This window comes from Gymnoscopelus braueri, assembly GCF_963280865.1.
Source record: "Gymnoscopelus braueri genome assembly, chromosome: 9".
NCBI classification, from domain to species: Eukaryota; Metazoa; Chordata; class Actinopteri; order Myctophiformes; family Myctophidae; genus Gymnoscopelus; species Gymnoscopelus braueri.
The window spans coordinates 47,249,487-47,269,860 of NC_137610.1; the positions used below are offsets into that span (position 1 = coordinate 47,249,487).

At 42.0% G+C, this 20,374-nt stretch overlaps 1 protein-coding gene across 1 annotated transcript in view; it reads right to left on the minus strand.

Annotated features, from left to right (window-relative positions):
* The window catches only part of LOC308092684 (chemokine-like protein TAFA-5), a gene marked incomplete at its 5' end in the record, with an annotated part of 197,866 nt that overhangs the window by 51,156 nt on the left and 126,336 nt on the right, over positions 1-20,374 (minus strand). Inside the window, one exon of the mRNA XM_080438752.1 lies at positions 8,935-9,084. Within this exon, the coding sequence (XP_080294878.1) occupies positions 8,935-9,084 (150 nt within the window). The remainder of the gene's footprint in view (positions 1-8,934; positions 9,085-20,374) is intronic.

Genomic DNA, 20,374 nt, shown 5'->3' on the forward strand with positions numbered 1-20,374 from the left:
GTTCCACGACAGCCAATAGAATGACAGCGTGGAGAACAGCAGCATCCCACACAGTACAGCAGAGCTCACACATCACGTGTTTATATGAATGTAGAAACCTTGTATCTGCTCAAGTTATTAAAAAAAAAGAAAAGCAGATATACTAACTCTGTAATTTTAGATTTCTTAGGCTATTCAAAAATAGCAGATACACAAGCTCTTGTAGATCTGCTATTTTTGAAAAATCCTGAAAATGTGTGCTAATCTTTGAATATATATATATATTTTTTTAAAGCGAACATTTGTAACTGTCAAATGTCTCTACGCAAACTATTGTTGCCGCAGTATATCAGTGGTTCTCAAACTTTTTCATGTCAAGGACCCCCACAATTGTATGTATTTGGCCGCCGACTACATCAAAATATGTGTTGTTCCAGGGACCCCCAGAAGCAAAGATTTGAGCAAAAAAATATATAATTCAAAACACACATGTATTCAAAGATTTGCACAAAATGTTCAAGATGTTGAAAAAAAAGCAGATCCACAAGCTCGTAGCGCGGCACTCGGTGCCGCGCTACGAGCTTGTAGATCTGCTATTTTTTAATAGCCAAAGTATGAAATAATGGTTATAGCTCAAATCTTAAAAATGACACAGATGCTTTCCCAGATCGAACGGGTTAACGGCAGCTACGTAGAAACCTTGATACCTGCGCAAGTCATTTTTAATCTGCGTCCAAAAAAAAAAAGCCACTGCAACGTGAGTCTGTCAAAAGAGCACAACGTCTGGGCTACAGCTAGCCTGCCTTGAAATCAAAGCTACATGTAGCATTACAACTACGTTCAATGAAACACATGTCAACCTGTCATCTCGTACCCTCCCTCCGAGCTAAATAAAAGCACTGCCTTTGCATTAAAAAAACAAACTATTTATGACTTATTTATTTATATGTATTAACCTATTTATATACCAAATATTATACAGTATTATTTTTGCAATTTTGTTGTTTCATCATTATTTCCTCTAGTTATACATTTCATGTTAAAGCTGCACTATGTAACTTTCCTCTTCTATCCCGGATTTGAACCCGGGTTCCAGCGCAAGTGCTGACATGTTTTACCCTTGAGCTAATAGAGCCTGCTCTATAGGGATCAATTTAATCTTGACCATCAGGTCGGAATTCGTGTCAGATCCATGTGTCTAGGTGAGACATGACCTTTGACACGATCTAAATGTCTCAATGGAAGAGAAAGGGAGACAAGATACAACCACCCCAATTGTATAAGTTATATTGTATTAACATACACTCTACCATATTGGACAAAATTACATTTCACTCATTAATTATTTTTTTACATACTGCCGCTTGAATATCTATGTGATAATAAATGCACTGCAATGTTCCTGCATCAGTTTGGCCAATTAATGTGTTATTTTAAAAGCCTGAAAAACCCATATTCCAATTTACAATGGCGTTAATATGCCAAGTCTGGAGTCGCTCCGTTGATAACGAATGCAGGGGGTTTAACACCCAGATGAGCTTTATTTTACAACGGTAATATACATTTTGAACCAGAAAATGTAACACCACCCTTGTAAAGTCATCCAGGAAACGATCACAATTATCTTTTTTACATTGTTTCTAACTGAAAGCAGTGGAGCTTTACATTTGGTGCGACATCCTGCATTTAGGTGCCAAGATGAACGTTTGCTGTTGCTTTGTCCTAAATGCATAGGAATAAACCATGCCTAAAACAAGTCTGATCCATCGGTATACACTCCTGAAATACTGTAGATTGAAGCTTAAAATGGCCTGACGGCACTGGTGTAAAAGCACAAGTATTTATGAGTTCTCATAAAAAGAGTCCAAAATCTAAGTACTTTTTCCCACCACTGCCTAGCACAGGGGTCTTCAACAGGGGGTCCGGGACCCCTAGGGGTCCTCAGAATTACTACACGGGGGGTGGTGTCGCCAAATCTTTGTGTGATAGGAACTTTTCTTTTTTACATTAACCACTTTAACATTACCATCCCTATTCTGAGGAAAACATTTTACCCAAAAAATAGCAGATCCACAAGCTCACAACGCCTCGCGCTGCGAGGCGTTGGGAGCTTGTAGATCGGTTATTTTCGGGCAGTGAGGTTTGGTGTAGAGGGAGAAACAAAGCAGACTATAAGTACAGAGTGAAAGATCAAGTTTACAAAGTATTGACGGTTTAAGTGGTTAAATGTCTGAAATACATATTAACATGGGGATATCATGTTTCATCTCTCTCTCAGCTAGGGGGTTCTTGGCCTGAAAAAAACGTAGAAGACCCCTGGCCTAACATTCTTTCGTTGGCAAACATTGTGAACCTTCATCAGAAGCACCGGAAGAAAAACACTTGAAACAAGTGTCCCAGCTAGGCCTATATGCAAAAATATGTCCTTTATGTGTCCTTCTGTCTGCCTCAAAAAGGTCTTGTGCTCCGTTTCAAACTCGCAGCTCTGGAGAGCAACCAGATGGCGGTTATAGGCGCACGGAAAAAAGAAAAGAAAAAAACATCCATTTATAGTGTGTATGCTAAATTAACAGTCAGGGTGTTTTTTTTTCTGCTGAGCAAGAGGTCTCTTTTGTGTGTCCATTCCGGCCCTTTTTCCTGCCGGCTATGTTGGTTACAAATAATATGATTACATCCAACAGAATACTTCAGCAACAACAGCGGCTAGCCCATTTAAACCGGGAACGCATCTGTGTCACTTTAGATTTCTTTGGCTATAAAAAAATTGCAGATATACAAGCTCGTCGCGCGGCACCGAGTGCCGCACTATGAGCTTGTAGGTCTGCTATTTTTGAAAAATCGAGAAAATGTGCGCAAATCTTAATATATATATTTTTAAAGCGAACATTTGTAACTCAAATCTTTACTTCTGGGGATTCTATATGTCTTCTAAATCTATAACGTTTTTTTGAAAAAAATGTATGTTGCTATAATATCAGTGGTGCTTAACCCTTTTCATGTCAAAGACCACCCAAAATTATATGTATTTAGCCACGGACCCCCCCATCTCAAAATATGTTGTTCCAGGGACCCCCAGAAGCAAAGATTTTAGTTAAAAATGGTCGCTTTAAAAATATATGTATTCAAAGATTTGCACAAATGTTCACGATTTTTCAAACATAGCAGATCTACAAGTTCATATAGCGTGGCACTCGGTGCCGCGCTATGAGCTTATATATCTGCTGTTTTTGAATATCCAAAGAAACCTAAAAATGACACAGATGCGTCCCCGGTCATAATGGGTTAATCTGTCTGCCCGTTCGTTCATTCACACCCCCCCCCCCCCCATCCGCTCGCAATAACACGGCCGTTTCATGTCTCTCTCCACTCTCTCACGCCGAAATCAATAACTTGCTTCCAGGTGTCGTCGGTGTCAAAATCCAGCACAAAACAAGAAGAAATGTTTATCCGTTTTGCTTACGTTTCTTTTTTTCTTTCTCCTTTTGACTCAGTTTTGTCTGTTTTTTTCGCCTTCGGGACTTCGGGGGGGAAAAAAATAAATAAAAGATCCCTGTTATTTAATTTCCTGCGGAGGAAGCGCGTGATGTCGAGTGACAGCTGTTGGCTTTGTGATTAGATAGAGGTGTCACGCGTCCACCTTTTCGAAGGGGATCACAGTCACAGGTGTAAATATTAAAACTTCAACACTCGATCATGCGCTGACTGGAAGAGGCAATCTGTTTTTGTTTTTTTTACCTCAGTGAAGCCTCATTTAGATTCCATGGTATGGTGTCGCAAAGCCACTGCTGTAATACACCATTTAAAGCTTTAACCCAAAGCATCTGTGTGTCATTTTTAGATTCCTTTGGCTATTGAAAAATAGTAGATGTACAAGCTCATAGCGCGGCACTCGGTGCCGTGCTATGAGCTTGTAGATCCGCTATTTATTTTTTTTAAACATGAAAATCTTTCAATATATATATACTTTTTTTTTTAAAGCAAACATTTGTAACTCAAATGTTATTGCTTCTGGGGATTCTACAAATGTCTTCTAAATCCTACCAAAAAAAATGTTGCTATAATATCAGTGGTTCTCAAACTTTTTTCATGTCAAGGAAAGGACCACCCAAAATGTTGTCCCAGGGAAGCAAAGATTTGAGTTAAAAATGTTAGCTTTGAAAATATATATATTCAAATATTTGCACACATTTTCATGATTTAAAAAAAAAAAATGCAGATCTACAAGCTCATTGCATGGCACTCGGTTCTTGTATATCTGCTATTTTTTAATAGCCAAAGTTTAAAATAATGGTTAAAGTGGTTACACAGATGTGTTCCCGGTCTAAAAACTATTTCAGGAGTATAGCGATGGATCAGACTTGTTTTAGGCATGTTTATTCCTATGCATTTAGGACAAAGCAAAGGCAACAATAATCTCGGCATCCTAAATGCAGGATGTCGCACCAAATGTTAAGCTCCACTGCTTTCAATTAGAAGCGTAAAAAAAAAATAAGATAATTGTGATCGTTTCCTGGATTACTTTACAAGGGTGGTGTTACATTTTCTGGTTCAAAACGTATATTACCGTTGTAAAATAAAGATAATCTGAGTGTTAAACCTCTGCATTCATTATCATCAACGAAGCAACTCCAGACTTAGCATATTAATGCCATTGTAAATTGGAGGATGTGTTTTTCAGGCTTTTAAAAATAAAACATTAATTGGCCAATTATTTTTCTTTGGAAAGCAACACACCCTTGTACGATGAAGGTACTGTGAATCAGGCTTAAAGGTGCTATTGACTATATTTAAGCCACACAACTACACGCCACATCACAACACCCTCTGCATGGCATAAGGTTCCTTATTTCCCAGAGTCACGTCTGCAAACTATTCAAATGATTATACTTTTATTCCCTAACTTTTTAAAAGCTCTGTGGATGTATAATTTTCTTTTTTATTATCTTTTATTATCACCTTTAACTCTGAGTAACTATACTTTTCATGAAATGTTCATGTTTCTATACAAAGGGTCACATGTCTAGCTGTCCTTTTCAATGCCCCGACATCAAAGCCGTGTCCCGTGACTGACTTCTATGTCTCTGACTGAAACTACCTGGAAATAATATCATTGGGAGTGCCATTATCACCCTTTAAAATCTCTTTAATCTTTCAACTTAGAAATCCTATATATTTCTAGGTCAAACCAAGAAAACTAAAAGTGACAGAGCAACTCCAACTGAGATCCAGACTGACATCAATACAAGCATTCAGCACACGCCATTAGAGTAAAGCATGGGTCTTCAATAGAGGGTCCGGGACCCCTAGGGGGTCCTCGGAGATACTGCCGAATCTTTGTGTGATAGGAATCCCTATTCTGGGGAGAACATTGGCCGAAAATAGCTGATCTACAAGCTCACAACGCGTCAGAGACGCTGAACCGACGCCACTGCTTGGCCTGAAAAACGTTGAAGGCCCCTGCACTAGAGTAAAGGTCACGGTCAAGGTCTGCATGGCTTCTTTCTGAAAAACCTCAACCCTAAAGGATCCGAACTCTATAGTTTTGAGCAACTTAGGGATCGAGCTAATATGCTCAAAGCGTCCCCCATATTGGTGGTAATTTACAGTGTGTTTTTCTATCATATCTATTTACAGTAGAACAACAACCACTGAGATGAAATGGCAGAACAACGGCCCCCTTTTTGTCTGCGGTTGGCAACAAACCAGGTCACAGTAATCAGGCAGCATTTTCACGCAACATCAAAAGCAGAGATCTGCGACTATACCTGGAATAGAATAAATCCTCATTGTGCCAGAAGCACAACAAACAGGCTTCTGAGCCCTCAGCCCGTCATCTCTCAAGTTCCTAACCTTTTCAAATTCCAGAGGAATGTGTACCAGTCCTGTCCTGCTTTGGCCTTTTGTTGTATCCACTATAAACTAATAGACGGCTCCCTAAAGAATGTTGTCGCTGTCGGGCGGAAAGCTTGTACTGTACGTCCAAAAACTGTTACTTTTCAGGAAATGGGGGGGGGGGGGGTTACCTGGGTTCCAATGTTCCATTGTTATTATTTAATCCGTCAAATCCAGAAATGATTCTGTGTAAATTTTAGATTTCTTTGGCTATTCAAAAATAGCAGATCTACAAGCTCATAGCGCGGCACAGAGTTTGTAGATCTGATATTTTTGAAGAATCTTGAAAATGTGTGAAAATCTGAATATATATATTTTTAAAGCGAAACGTTTGTAACTCAAATCTTTGCTTCTGCCCCCAGATGCAAAAAAAAAACATTTTGAGATGGGTTAAAAAAAAAGAATCTGGTTTCGTCAGTGGTGCTCCAACTTTTGTGTCAAGGACCCCCAAAATGCAATGTTGGCCGGGGACCCCCATCTCAAAATATGTTGTTCCAGGGACCCAAAGAAGCAAAGATCGGAGTTAAAAATCTTCGCTTTAAAAAAGATATATACATATTTATTTATTTTTAATTTGCACAATTTTTACACGATAAAACAAAAAATAGCAGATCTACAAGGCACTTGGTGCCGCGCTATGAGCTTGTATACCTGCTATTTAAAAGCTTTGAATGACACAGATGCGTTCCCAGTCTTAACACATTGAATGCCAGTCGCGTAGATCTACGCGAACCTATTTAAAGCCGCAGCGTGCCAGTCGCGTAGATCTACGCGAACCGCCGATTCCCATTGAAATTGCCCCAGGTGCACTTTCCGATTTTTTTTGATCCATTTCCGTTTCCGGTCGGAAACAGAATTATTCGGGTTCCGTTTTTTTCGATCGTATCCGCTTCCTGTCTGGGATCCTGTTTAAAACTCGATTTTCTCGGTTGTTGTTTTTCTCCTCGCTGATCACTGTTTAGCGTTGATCGGCTGTATCTTCAAGATGGCGGCTCGCATTTGGAAACTGTTTTCGCTGGCCGTTTCTCACGGATCCGCTGTGTGTTTAGAACCAAATGAACGCGCACTTTTAACTTATTTAGCGAGGTCTGTGGCGACATGAAAAAAACAAAAAAACAACAATAAAACGCTGGCACTGGTGAGTACATTATGAGATTAAACTCTGGCATGGAATGTGTTAATAGATGAATCACAGGCTCTTGTTAATAGCTACTTTTCATTGGTTAAATATTTATAATACCCCACAGGCAGAATTAACCCCTTTCACTTAGAAAAAAAAAAAAACATTTTCAAAAAGAGCAAAAACAGCAGAGGCTTTGTGAGCTTGTAGATCGGCTAATGTTTGGTACTTTTGTGTGACACTGTCGTATGACGAAGTAGGGCATTCATTTACGAAAAAGAGAAGGAAAAAAAAGCACACAGTGTTTGAAATATGGAGATATGAGGTTATTCTGCCCCGGCCGACAGCAGCGATATATAATAAAACAAATGCATACAAATTGTACACAACCTGAAATATAGATGGACCGAGCACAGTCAGTGCTCTGTATCCCACTGAGAATGATGATGATGATGTTTCTACCAGCTGTTTGCCATTGTCCCCGGTTGGCATTCCCAAAACAGAGGAGGAACGCAGGTGATGAAATGCCATGCAACTGTTGCCGTACGTCTCCAACACCAGATGATGCCTTGAATACCACTTTTTTTTTGGGAGAGAGAGAGAGAGGTGGGAGTCCAGTCACTCCCAGCTCAGGGACAGAATAAACCAGCGGTGTAAAGTAACCAAGTAACTATGTACTCAATTACTGTACTTCTCCTGGAGTATTTCCAATTTTCAATACTTTTACTTCTACTCCACTACATCTCAGAGGCAAATATTGTACTTTTTGCTCCACTACAATTATTTGACAATTTGAGTTACTAGTTACTTTGGAGATCCCAAAATATCCATTAACCACTTCAGCCGTGTATATATATATATATATATATATACACACTTCGGCTATTTGATCTACAAGCTCGCAATGTGTTGCAATGTGTAGCTTGTAGATCTGCTATTTTCAACATATATTTGTATACATTTTGAAATCTTGTGAAATGGGGACATTCTATGTAATGAATACTTGCTGTAAGTATATTTTGATGCCCATACTTTTAATAAATTACTACATTTTGAACACCAGACTTTTACTTGTAACAGAGTGTTTCTACATTGTGGTATTGCTACTTCTTTCACTCAAATAAATAATCTGAGTACTTCTTCCGCCTCTGAGAGGAACCGACCAGATACATAATTCATGTGGAACTGTGTTAACATTTGCTTCCCAGCACGCTTACTAACTGTGTGCAATGTGAAACTGAAGGGACTTGACATGCTTCATTGTGCCCTAAAAGAGACGATCTACAAGCTCACGACACACCACCAGCACGATGCACGATCTACGATTGTAGATCTGCAATTTGTGGCACGCGACATCGGTGTGTCGCAAGTATAAATCCGACTTCCAAGCTCGTTCTTTCATCTGTTCTCTGTTTCACCCAAAAGGGAGCCGAACCCTCAGATCAGATGGAAAGTCTGGAGATATATACAGATGTTCTTAAATATAGGAATCGTTAAAGGGAACCGTTAAGGATAAGAAAAACATCCTAAAGGATCCCAAATGTATAGTTGCGATCTCTAAAAACTCTAAGATGGTTTTCAGCCATTCACAACCAAATTGCCCCTGGTTATCACCACGTTTAAAATAATAAAACTTGTTTTGAGTTACATAGATGTTTATCATGTTCTGTTCCATGTCTAAGCACTCACATAATTGTCTCCCATCTTGACAAAAACACCAGGTGAAAAAAAAGAAGAAATTAAAATGTCAAAGAAATTGTCAAAGAAGCGAAAACAGCAAATTATGATTTATTCATCATCAGTTTCCCTTTCCTCAGCTTTTGCTTGCTGGCTCTCACTCACACTTTGTTTGGTCTCTCACCCATACAGTAGCTCTGAAGAGCCATCAGGAGGAAGAAGAAGAAGAAGGAGGGCGGGTTTAGAGAAACGTATTGGCATCTTACCGTCTACACAGGCTGGTCTGGCTCTTGTGGTGCCGGCAATCTGTCCCTTCTTGCAGGCGCACCTCGCCGTCTGCCGCGCGATGGTCCGCCTCGGCTGACTGCTGTCGCGGTCCAGAGTGACGATCTCACACGTCCCCGCTGCCAACTGACCTGGCATGGAGAGAGGAAGGAAGTGATGTCAGACGGGGAGACACAAGAGGTAGAAACAGGACAGACTCTGAGTGCTCAGAAGCAGTGTTAATTTTGTCGACTAAAACTATGACGAAAACTATGACAATTTTGTCAACAAATAAAAACTACACGAAAATGTTAGAGGCGAGCAAGAGCCAAGGCCAGGTCTGTGTGGGGCTGGGAGCTGTAATTTGTGACCAATGCACACACATACACACACACACACACACACACTTGTAATTTATGACCAACACGCATAGACACATAAATGCAGGCGTGGACCACGTACATAGGCTACATGCCCGCGTGTAATTTGTGAGCGAAACAGACGCCCACACACACGCACAGACCAGTGGTGGAAAAAGTACTCAAATGTTTTACTACTTAGTAAAAGTATCAATACTGCAAAGTAGAAATACTCTGTTACAAGTAAAAGTCAGAAATTCTGAATTTACTTGAGTAAAAGTCCAAAAGTATTGGTATCACAATGTACTTAAAGTACCAAAGTAGAAAGTCCTCATTATAAAGAATGTCCCATTTTCAAATGTATAAAAATCTTTTGAAAGTAGCCGATCTACAGGCTCACAATGCGTCGCATCGCGACGCATTGTGAGCTTGTAGATCGGCTATTTTCAAATGGCCAAAATGTAAATAGGGCTTAAGTGGTTAAAGGGATTGTAGGCAAGTTCAGAGATTAAAAAAAAGAAAAAAAAACTGTTGTCAAACACCGCCCTCCACTCCCCCCCCTCCTCATCAGCAGTTTGCTTCCCCGACCAGGTGACGCAGGGGGGACTTCTAAACGGGCCATGCCGAAAATAGGTTGCTTTATTCGGATACAATGCGTGTCACTGCCCGCCCCTGCCGGTTCTCTGAGTTTTTATTTTTAAATAGGCTCTGTTATGATAAATTGACCACATATAAAGTTAAAAAACTAAATTCTATCCAAACGATTATCTTAAAAGTAAATTCCGTGCCTCAAAAAATAAGTTTGAGAGCGTTTTAAAACCGAAAGTAAAAAGTAAAAACTGCCCACAGAAAACAATGGCGGCTCGTTCAATTTTTGTCAGCTGCACTCGGTTCCATTTGGTTTCACTCGAACATTTCACACGGACACGGACGCGCACGGACGCACACATGCGCGTCCGTGCATTTACGTGCCGGACAAACATAAACTGTAGGGAAAATACGGATTTCAGAAAGAGGACTGTGTTTCAATGCAGGAAAACACCCCAGCATCATTATATAGTGGCTGATAGAGGGGAAAAAATGCAATATATATATATATATATATATTTTAAAATGTAGGCTTAATGTTGCCTAGAATCCCTTTAATGTATGTTTTGTAATAATAATCTAAATCTGCAAAGTAACTAAAGCTGTCAAATAACAGTAGAATACAAGTACAATATTTGCCTCTGAGATGTAGAAGTAAAAGTATTGAAAATGGAAAATAAAAGTAAAAATTCCTCAAAAGTACTTAAGTACATGTACGTAGTTACCTTACAACACTGACGCATGCACGCACGCACACATACAAAGAACCTATCACAGAGAGTGTGTTATTTGTGAGCAATACACACACACACACACACACACACACACACACACACACACACACACACACACACACACACACACACACACACGAGTGATTTAATCTGGCCCTGAGTCAGAGTGTGGGGGATCAGGGAGAGTTAATTACATTTACGGCAGAGACACATCTAAAGTAATGGTGCTCTGTCACCAGAGAGATTACAACAAACAGTGAGTCTCCTCCTGGCCTGTGGTATTCACACCTTGTTTGCTCACACTTAAGGATCCTGCCCGCTGAAATACGTATTTTCGGATACATTTATTTAATCCGTAAATCATTACGCACACACCCAACGTGCACACTGACTCTGATGCGTGTTATTCTATTAATTGTGGACAATTCCTCAAAACAGAACAGTCATCAAAGCAGTGAGGGTGATTGTGTGGTCCTCCTCTCTCTTGTTGAACCGAAAAATAAAAATAAAATACTGGGTCCATATTCTGAGATCGCAATATGATCAAGGAGAGCTACTACAAAATCACTCAGATTAGCTAACACAGGGAAGCTGTCAGAACCTTCCTTAAAAGATCCAGAACAACTCTCCACACGTCCCAGACTCCTCTCCCTTCCCTAAAACACCCTGGACAACGCTCCACACGTCCCAGACTCCTCTCCCTTCCCTAAAACACCCTGGACAACGCTCCACATGTCCCAGACTCTTCTCCCTTCCCTAAAACACCCTGGACAACGCTCCACACGTCCCAGACTCCTCTCCCTTCCCTAAAACACCCTGGACAACGATCCACACGTCCCAGACTCCTCTCCCTTCCCTAAAACACCCTGGACAACGCTCCACATGTCCCAGACTCTTCTCCCTTCCCTAAAACACCCTGGACAACGCTCCACACGTCCCAGACTCTTCTCCCTTCCCTATAACATCTGGGACAACGCTCCAAACGTCCCAGACTCTTCTCCCTTCCCGAAAACACCCTGGACAACGCTCCACATGTCCCAGACTCTTCTCCCTTCCCTAAAACACCCTGGACAACGCTCCACACGTCCCAGACTCTTCTCCCTTCCCTATAACATCTGGGACAACGCTCCAAACGTCCCAGACTCTTCTCCCTTCCCGAAAACACCCTGGACAACGCTCCACATGTCCCAGACTCTTCTCCCTTCCCTATAACATCTGGGACGGCGCTCCAAACGTCCCAGACTCTTGTCCCTTCTGGCTCCCAAACGGTGGAACAAACTCCCCATTGCACTTAGAACTGCAGACTCACCTCTTCAGACCCCACCTTAGCCCATAGCACCTGCACTAGCCTTGACGACCATGCAGTCTGATGCAAAGGTTAGAATGTAATTTAAATAGCATGTTATGTAGACAGATGCCAGGTTCATTTGTAGATCCTTTTTTTAATATTATACTCTTTAGACTGTTGATAGGTTCTTGGTTTACCTATGATCCTAGATTTCTATTTCTATGCATTTGATGCATTACCTCGTGTTTACCTTGCTTACTGTAAATCGCTCTGGATTAAGAGTGTCTGCTAAATGCCTATTGTAAATTGTAAGTTGAGAGCTTCATCTGCTGATCATTATTTCATTGGCCCAGTTTGATGCTTTGCTATAATACTGCAGGCATAAAAAGAAGACCCCCACAATCCTAAACAGTGGCTCACAGTAGAGACACACGCATGCATGCACGCACACATGCGCACGCACGCACACGCACATACACACACACACACACACACACACACACACACACACACACACACACACACACACACACACACACACACACACACACACATACAATATTTGCCTCTGAGATGTAGAAGTAAAAGTATTGAAAATGGAAAATAAAAGTAAAAATTCCTCAAAAGTACTTAAGTACATGTACGTAGTTACCTTACAACACTGACGCATGCACGCACGCACACATACAAAGAACCTATCACAGAGAGTGTGTTATTTGTGAGCAATACACACACACACACACACACACACACACACACACACACACACACACACACACACACACACACACACACACACACACCGAGTGATTTAATCTGGCCCTGAGTCAGAGTGTGGGGGATCAGGGAGAGTTAATTACATTTACGGCAGAGACACATCTAAAGTAATGGTGCTCTGTCACCAGAGAGATTACAACAAACAGTGAGTCTCCTCCTGGCCTGTGGTATTCACACCTTGTTTGCTCACACTTAAGGATCCTGCCCGCTGAAATACGTATTTTCGGATACATTTATTTAATCCGTAAATCATTACGCACACACCCAACGTGCACACTGACTCTGATGCGTGTTATTCTATTAATTGTGGACAATTCCTCAAAACAGAACAGTCATCAAAGCAGTGAGGGTGATTGTGTGGTCCTCCTCTCTCTTGTTGAACCGAAAAATAAAAATAAAATACTGGGTCCATATTCTGAGATCGCAATATGATCAAGGAGAGCTACTACAAAATCACTCAGATTAGCTAACACAGGGAAGCTGTCAGAACCTTCCTTAAAAGATCCAGAACAACTCTCCACACGTCCCAGACTCCTCTCCCTTCCCTAAAACACCCTGGACAACGCTCCACACGTCCCAGACTCCTCTCCCTTCCCTAAAACACCCTGGACAACGATCCACACGTCCCAGACTCCTCTCCCTTCCCTAAAACACCCTGGACAACGCTCCACATGTCCCAGACTCTTCTCCCTTCCCTAAAACACCCTGGACAACGCTCCACACGTCCCAGACTCTTCTCCCTTCCCTATAACATCTGGGACAACGCTCCAAACGTCCCAGACTCTTCTCCCTTCCCGAAAACACCCTGGACAACGCTCCACATGTCCCAGACTCTTCTCCCTTCCCTAAAACACCCTGGACAACGCTCCACACGTCCCAGACTCTTCTCCCTTCCCTATAACATCTGGGACAACGCTCCAAACGTCCCAGACTCTTCTCCCTTCCCGAAAACACCCTGGACAACGCTCCACATGTCCCAGACTCTTCTCCCTTCCCTATAACATCTGGGACGGCGCTCCAAACGTCCCAGACTCTTGTCCCTTCTGGCTCCCAAACGGTGGAACAAACTCCCCATTGCACTTAGAACTGCAGACTCACCTCTTCAGACCCCACCTTAGCCCATAGCACCTGCACTAGCCTTGACGACCATGCAGTCTGATGCAAAGGTTAGAATGTAATTTAAATAGCATGTTATGTAGACAGATGCCAGGTTCATTTGTAGATCCTTTTTTTAATATTATACTCTTTAGACTGTTGATAGGTTCTTGGTTTACCTATGATCCTAGATTTCTATTTCTATGCATTTGATGCATTACCTCGTGTTTACCTTGCTTACTGTAAATCGCTCTGGATTAAGAGTGTCTGCTAAATGCCTATTGTAAATTGTAAGTTGAGAGCTTCATCTGCTGATCATTATTTCATTGGCCCAGTTTGATGCTTTGCTATAATACTGCAGGCATAAAAAGAAGACCCCCACAATCCTAAACAGTGGCTCACAGTAGAGACACACGCATGCATGCACGCACACATGCGCACGCACGCACACGCACATACACACACACACACACACACACACACACACACACACACACACACACACACACACACACACACACACACACACACACACACACACACACACACACACACACACAGTATAACACACAGTATAACCATCTTCACTGGAGCCCTATAGCATCTACCTTCACTCGAATCCTAGCATCCCTATTCTGGCCATTATGTCATAGCAACCGCCTTCACTGGAACCCTATACTAGTGTCCAACAAAAATACAAATACTCAAGTAAAGTACTGGCACTCAAAAAAGTACAGTACTCAAGTAAATGTACTACCACAGGTCTGGTAGAAGGCTGCATCTCTGCAGTCAGACATGCAGTCTAGGTTCTTTCACAGTGATACATACTGTATGTTTCCTCCCGAAAGAGATGCTTTGGCTCGCAAAAAAAAGGAAGAAAAAAAATCACGGCTGTAACGCGAAATCAATAAACACAACGTGCAAAATCGATGCACAACGAATCTCCGATGATTTGCATAATCTCTGGGAAATATTGACTCTTTGCACGTGATTTGTGTGATTTGATTTGCGTGTGCACACGCGTGTGCTGGAAAGCTCATATTTGTCTAGTCTCTATTGCGGCAGTGCAACATGGACTCCAGCTGCGCTGCTCTCGCAGATCAAATGGCGTTTGAACATTTTAGATGGAGGAGCGAGACACAACGGGGGTATAGAGCGCTCCGCTGTGTTCATTTCTTAATGACGGGATGTAGAAGGGCACACATTCCTCCCCCCTTTGCGCGGAGCGGGGACGGCTTTATTATGCCATTAGAAAGGGCTGGGGGACAGTCATCTATGTTCATTCAAATGTTTACATCACACACCAAAGAGACAAACTCGACGCTGAGAAAATAGTTAGCATATGGAATGGAGCGTCAAAGAGAACAAAGCCATGTATTATACATACAACGCGTCTGTGTGTGTGTGTGTGTGTGTGTGTGTGTGTGTGTGTGTGTGTGTGTGTGTGTGTGTGTGTGTGTGTGGTGTGTGTGTGTGTGTGTGGGGGTGTGTGTGTGTGTGTGTACACTTGTGTGTCGCTCACAAATTACATGTGGGCATGTAGCCTATATACACGTGGCCCACGCCTGCATTTGTGTGTCTAAGGGTGTTGGTCATTAATTACGTGTGTGTGTGTGTGTGTGTGTGTGTGTGTGTGTGTGTGTGTGTGTGTGTGTGTGTGTGTGTGTGTGTGTGTGTGAGTGAGACTAATTGTGTACCATGTCTTTCTATCTTTGCGGGGACTACATTGTTCTGGTCCCCATTACATGTGGAAAAGGCTAAATGTAATTGTGAAAAACTTTGTTTCAGTGTTGAGGTTACAGTTATGAAAACCTTCAGGTTGGATTATGCATGTACCGTGTATGGGGGTTAGTGTAAGTAATAATGGGGTAAGTAGATATAGGTATTGTGGTTAGGTTAAGCCTGGGATTTGGAAGCAGATAAAAAACTGTAAATAAATACATTTAAAACAAATGCACATTTAGTGAAAAATTGGTTTGTTAAAAAACTACAAACAAGGATACCATCTCACGATTAAATGTTGAGTTGTAGAAAGTTATAAGCTCGAAAAAAAAACACTCGAGGTTATCAAGCGCCGCTCTCTACACAACAACACAACGTACGAGGCAGGTGGTGATTTTAAAACAATAACAATAATTACACTTCACGTCTAGGTTTGGGATCCTTTAGGATTTTAACGATTATGGTTCCTTAACCTTTCCTCCTTTAACGATTCCTATAGGGGGTTCCAAACGGACCCTTACAGGTCTGTAATAGCCTCGGAAACCCATGCCTTTGGGAGGCGGGGGACATAGATTGGTGAAGCAATTGGAAGCGGCGCTGGAATCCAACCGCTTGGGTTTGGATCCGCCCTTCAAGACCATCGATAGGGCTCGCTCTTTCAGGCTAGGTCTGTAACTCTGGGAGTGCACAAATGGAACCAAATGGACAATTGGTTCCATTTGTAATGGAATGGCAGACGTACCACATACCAGCTCTGACTGTGTGATAAACTGGTTCCGGAAACGGTTCCAAATGTGATGGAACCGATTCTCGTTCCTCAACGCTGGGTCTGTTTCCGGATCCCAACCCTACTCACGTCACACGGACAGAGACACACCGCCCTCCTCAGAAAGGTGGATGAGCTCACCATCATTCATGCTAAGCCAGGCATGAACGTTAGCATGTTAGCTCTCACCACCCCTCCTGGCTTTTATATGATTTTTCCCCACAGGAGGGGGAAGAGTAGCGGAGGCCCCCCCGACTAAAGACAGGGGCTATAAATATACATTATGGGCTCATAAAATTGAGATGTCACGTTAATGACGGCTAGATGAAGATATGTGTGAAGACGGGGGATTGTTGGGGGGAGAATAAATGTTCCATCAAAACCCCCGGAATGGAGACAGATTAGGTTTTTGGGCCGCCGCGCCTGCGAGATCGATATGATTATTGACATCTTCACTTTTATTTATTTTTTTATGCAATCTCTATGCGCTCGGGTCAGTCTGCTCATTTGGATTTATGTGTCGGCATGCTGAAAATGAAGGATCGGCCATACAGGGGTCTGCCGCTTCATTTTCTCAGCGATCGTTCCATCGATGGAATTGATCGTGGGTTGTTGTTAAATATTTTGTACGTTTTTTGTATATCACCGAATCGATTATCCACTTAACGCTATTTATACTTTACCAAAACATTTTGAAAAAAGAAGATCTACAAGCTCACAACGTGTTATACAATGTGACACGTTGTGAGCTTGTAGATCGGCTATTTTCTCTATTTTATGCATTTTTGGAAAAATGTTTACCTATAATGACATGCCCAAAAAAGGGATTGATTTTTATTTTATTTTTTAATTATCAATAATCGTTATTTTTTATTATAATCAATTAAATTGATTCATTTGATTAACTGTTACTCTAATCCACAAACACAGACGATAAACATCATCATCAGGCCCGGACGGTTGGCGTAACCATCTGGGCACCGATAGGCGTGTTGCGGGTTCGACTCCAGATCCCGACGGCCTTTGCTGTCGTATGTCACCCCCCATCTTTCTCCCCGTTTTCTGTCAGGCTGCTGTCCTATCCTATCAATAAAGGCATAAAAGCCAAAAGAAGCTTGAGCTTTAGAGTTTGTGAATTCTCTGCAAAAAGGAATGGTCTTCATTGAGTTAGAGAAAAGTGGTTCAGTTATTTAAGGATAATAAAAGAAAGCCTATAAGCACGGCAGGGATTCATCATCACTAAGGTGCTTTTTTATTAATACACCCTCCGCATCAAATACAGCAGAATGTCACCATGAGTGACCCAGACTAAATGCTATAATTCACCTGAGGCGAGGTAAGGGTCCAAGGCATACAATTTCTCCTGTCTGCACTTTTTGTCTGCAAATCCATGATGTCAGCTGCCGGGGTCGCATGCCTTTCAACAAGCAGAGCTCCATTTTGTTCCGCCTACCCGCTGAGTTTAAGTGCAGCTCCCAGCCCCGCAAAATCTAAAGCTTTTACCCCATCATCATCATCATCATCATAATCACACGCCGAGAATAAATTGATTTCTCTCGGCGTGACAAATCTCATTGTCACACAAGGTAAATGATGAACATTACGGGCCCCGTTTGCTGCTTGAGGAGTGTCTCGTCAACACATTTAGACTTAGTTCGGAGAGTAATAGTACTGGGTCCAAGTCGAGGACCTGCAGGGGTGTTTAAGGTAAACCAACAGTGCATGTTTTTTACACATTAAAGGCACAGTATGTAACTTTGCTGTGTGTTCACATAACAAAACAACACATAACATTTCTATCGATCATCAGCCACTGCAGTAGTGTGGTCGGGTTTACCTGCAGAAACACACTCCCCCCATTTTTGCCAATGACGTGTAACACATCAAAACAGTGTTTTCGGTGTTCACGCTAGATGGCGCTCTTCGCGATCCTATGACTTCCGGAGAAGAGTATACCTGGAAATAACGTGATAACAACAAACCCAGCCCCGTCCGATCTAATGTTAAAGATTTCGAAAAATTAAATGTCTGTGCTTTCTTGTTTTTTTCTGCGTTTTTGGCGAGAACAATCTATATTCAAAAGCCAATAGCCCCGCACGGGGGTGCGGGGCGGGCCCAACCCGTCCCGCAAAAATGAATATAAATCAACGACCCAGCCCGTCTTGCAACCGGCCAAAAAAAACAACAACACACAAGCAAGTCCATTCAATTGCTTTCCAGAGAGAGAGAGAGAGGGGGACAGAGGGAGGGAGAGAGAGCGCACGGGCGCGAGAGAGAGGTGTATTTTTTTTTCTTCCGTGGGTTGACCCGCTTCGCCCGCCCCGTGATAATTGCGTCGTAATGTATAACCCGTCCGCCCGCCCCGCGGTTCAACCCACGGGACCTGCGGGCTACGGATCGGCCCGTGCAACACTAACAGCCAATAACTAAAGAACGGCCACGTTGCCACGCTTTTTTGATGGAAGCAGAGACGCTCCTCCGTGTTTTGCGACACTCTGTGTGTCGATTGTCCAGGAGCTAAATATTATGTGGCTCTTGAAGGGTTATTAGAAATGCTCAAAATGAATTAATTCTGGCACTCAATGAGTTAAAACAGGCCCGATGTGAACAACCAATGATTGATTGCTTCTGTCTAGCTGCTGAAGGAGTATGTGTGTGTGTGTGTGTGTGTGTGTGTGTGTGTGTGTGTGTGTGTGTGCGTGCGTGCGTGCGTGTGCGTGTGCGTGTGCGTGTGCGCGTGTGCGTGTGTGTGTGTGTGAGTGTGAGAAACGAACGTAAACAAACACCACTACACTTATAACTACTGAAGAGGAAAAGAAAGAGGCAGCGATGTCGGCCGTCTGGGTCGTATTTCAAGGTGAAAAAAAAACGAAGACCCAAGAATTGCAATATGCAATACTTGCAAAGTAATGCGAGGAGGAGGATGCCGTGTGAAATCGTTCAACAGCTTTAAATGTGGACTTTACCACATCGGCTATTTGAACTATTTTAAAACGCTACTAAGAGCTTGTAGATCTGCTATTTTTGAAAAATCGTGAAAATGTGTGAACATCTTTGAATATATGTATATTTTTAGCAAACATTTTAAACTCAAATCTTTGTTTCTGGGGGCCTCTGGAACAAAATATTTTAAAAATGTATTAATTAATTAAAAAAGAAAAAATTCAAAGATTTGCACACATTTTCACGATAAAAAAAAAGCAGATCTACAAGCTCATAGCGCGGCACTCTGTGCGCTATGAGCTTGTATATCTGCTATTTTTGAATAGCCAAAGAAATCTAAAATAACCCATTTAGACCGTTCCCGGTCTAAATGGCTTAAGAGGGAATCGCTAAGAACCGAAATTGTCAAAATCCTAAAGGCCTATAATAGTGTGAACATGCTGGTGAACATTGTGTTGTCCTCCGTGTCAAGTCAGCCCCGACTGTCTGCTATATAGCTCTACTCTTGCAAATACTATTATGCTCTTGCAAATACTCCCATTTGATCCTGCAGGCTGTAGCACAAAGCTACGCCGGCGTTCAGAAAACAAACAGTGCCTCCGTCGCAGCCCCTTGAAAAATGTATTACACTTTCCTAGACAACTGTGCAACAAATCACAGCATAACACCTCAAACCTCAAAGTATGTCCGCTCCAATCTATTTCAGGTACAAGGCCAAGTTACTGGAGAGCTTCAGTGATTATACTGCTGCATTTTGCTCTCTGTCTGTCTGTCTGTCTGTCTGTCTGTCTGTCTCTCTGTCTGTCTAGCTTCTTCCCTCGATGAGCAGGCCTATTATTTTACCAATATTTAACCACATAAACGTCAAGTATACAGTTATTTTCAATCTGTCCTAATGGAAACAGATATTTTTTCATGTTTTCCTCGTGGCATGCTGTGTCTTAGGGGCAGTGGTGGAAAAAGTACTCAAATTACTTTACTTTTGGTACTTTAAGTACATTTTGATGCCAACACTTTTGTACTTTTACTCAAGTAAATTTTTTATTCTTTACTTGTACTTGTAACAGAGTATTTCTATATTGCAGTATTGGTACTTTTACATAAGTAAAGTACTAAATATTTGAAAATAGCCGATCTACAAGCTCACAACGCGTCGCGATGCGACGCGTT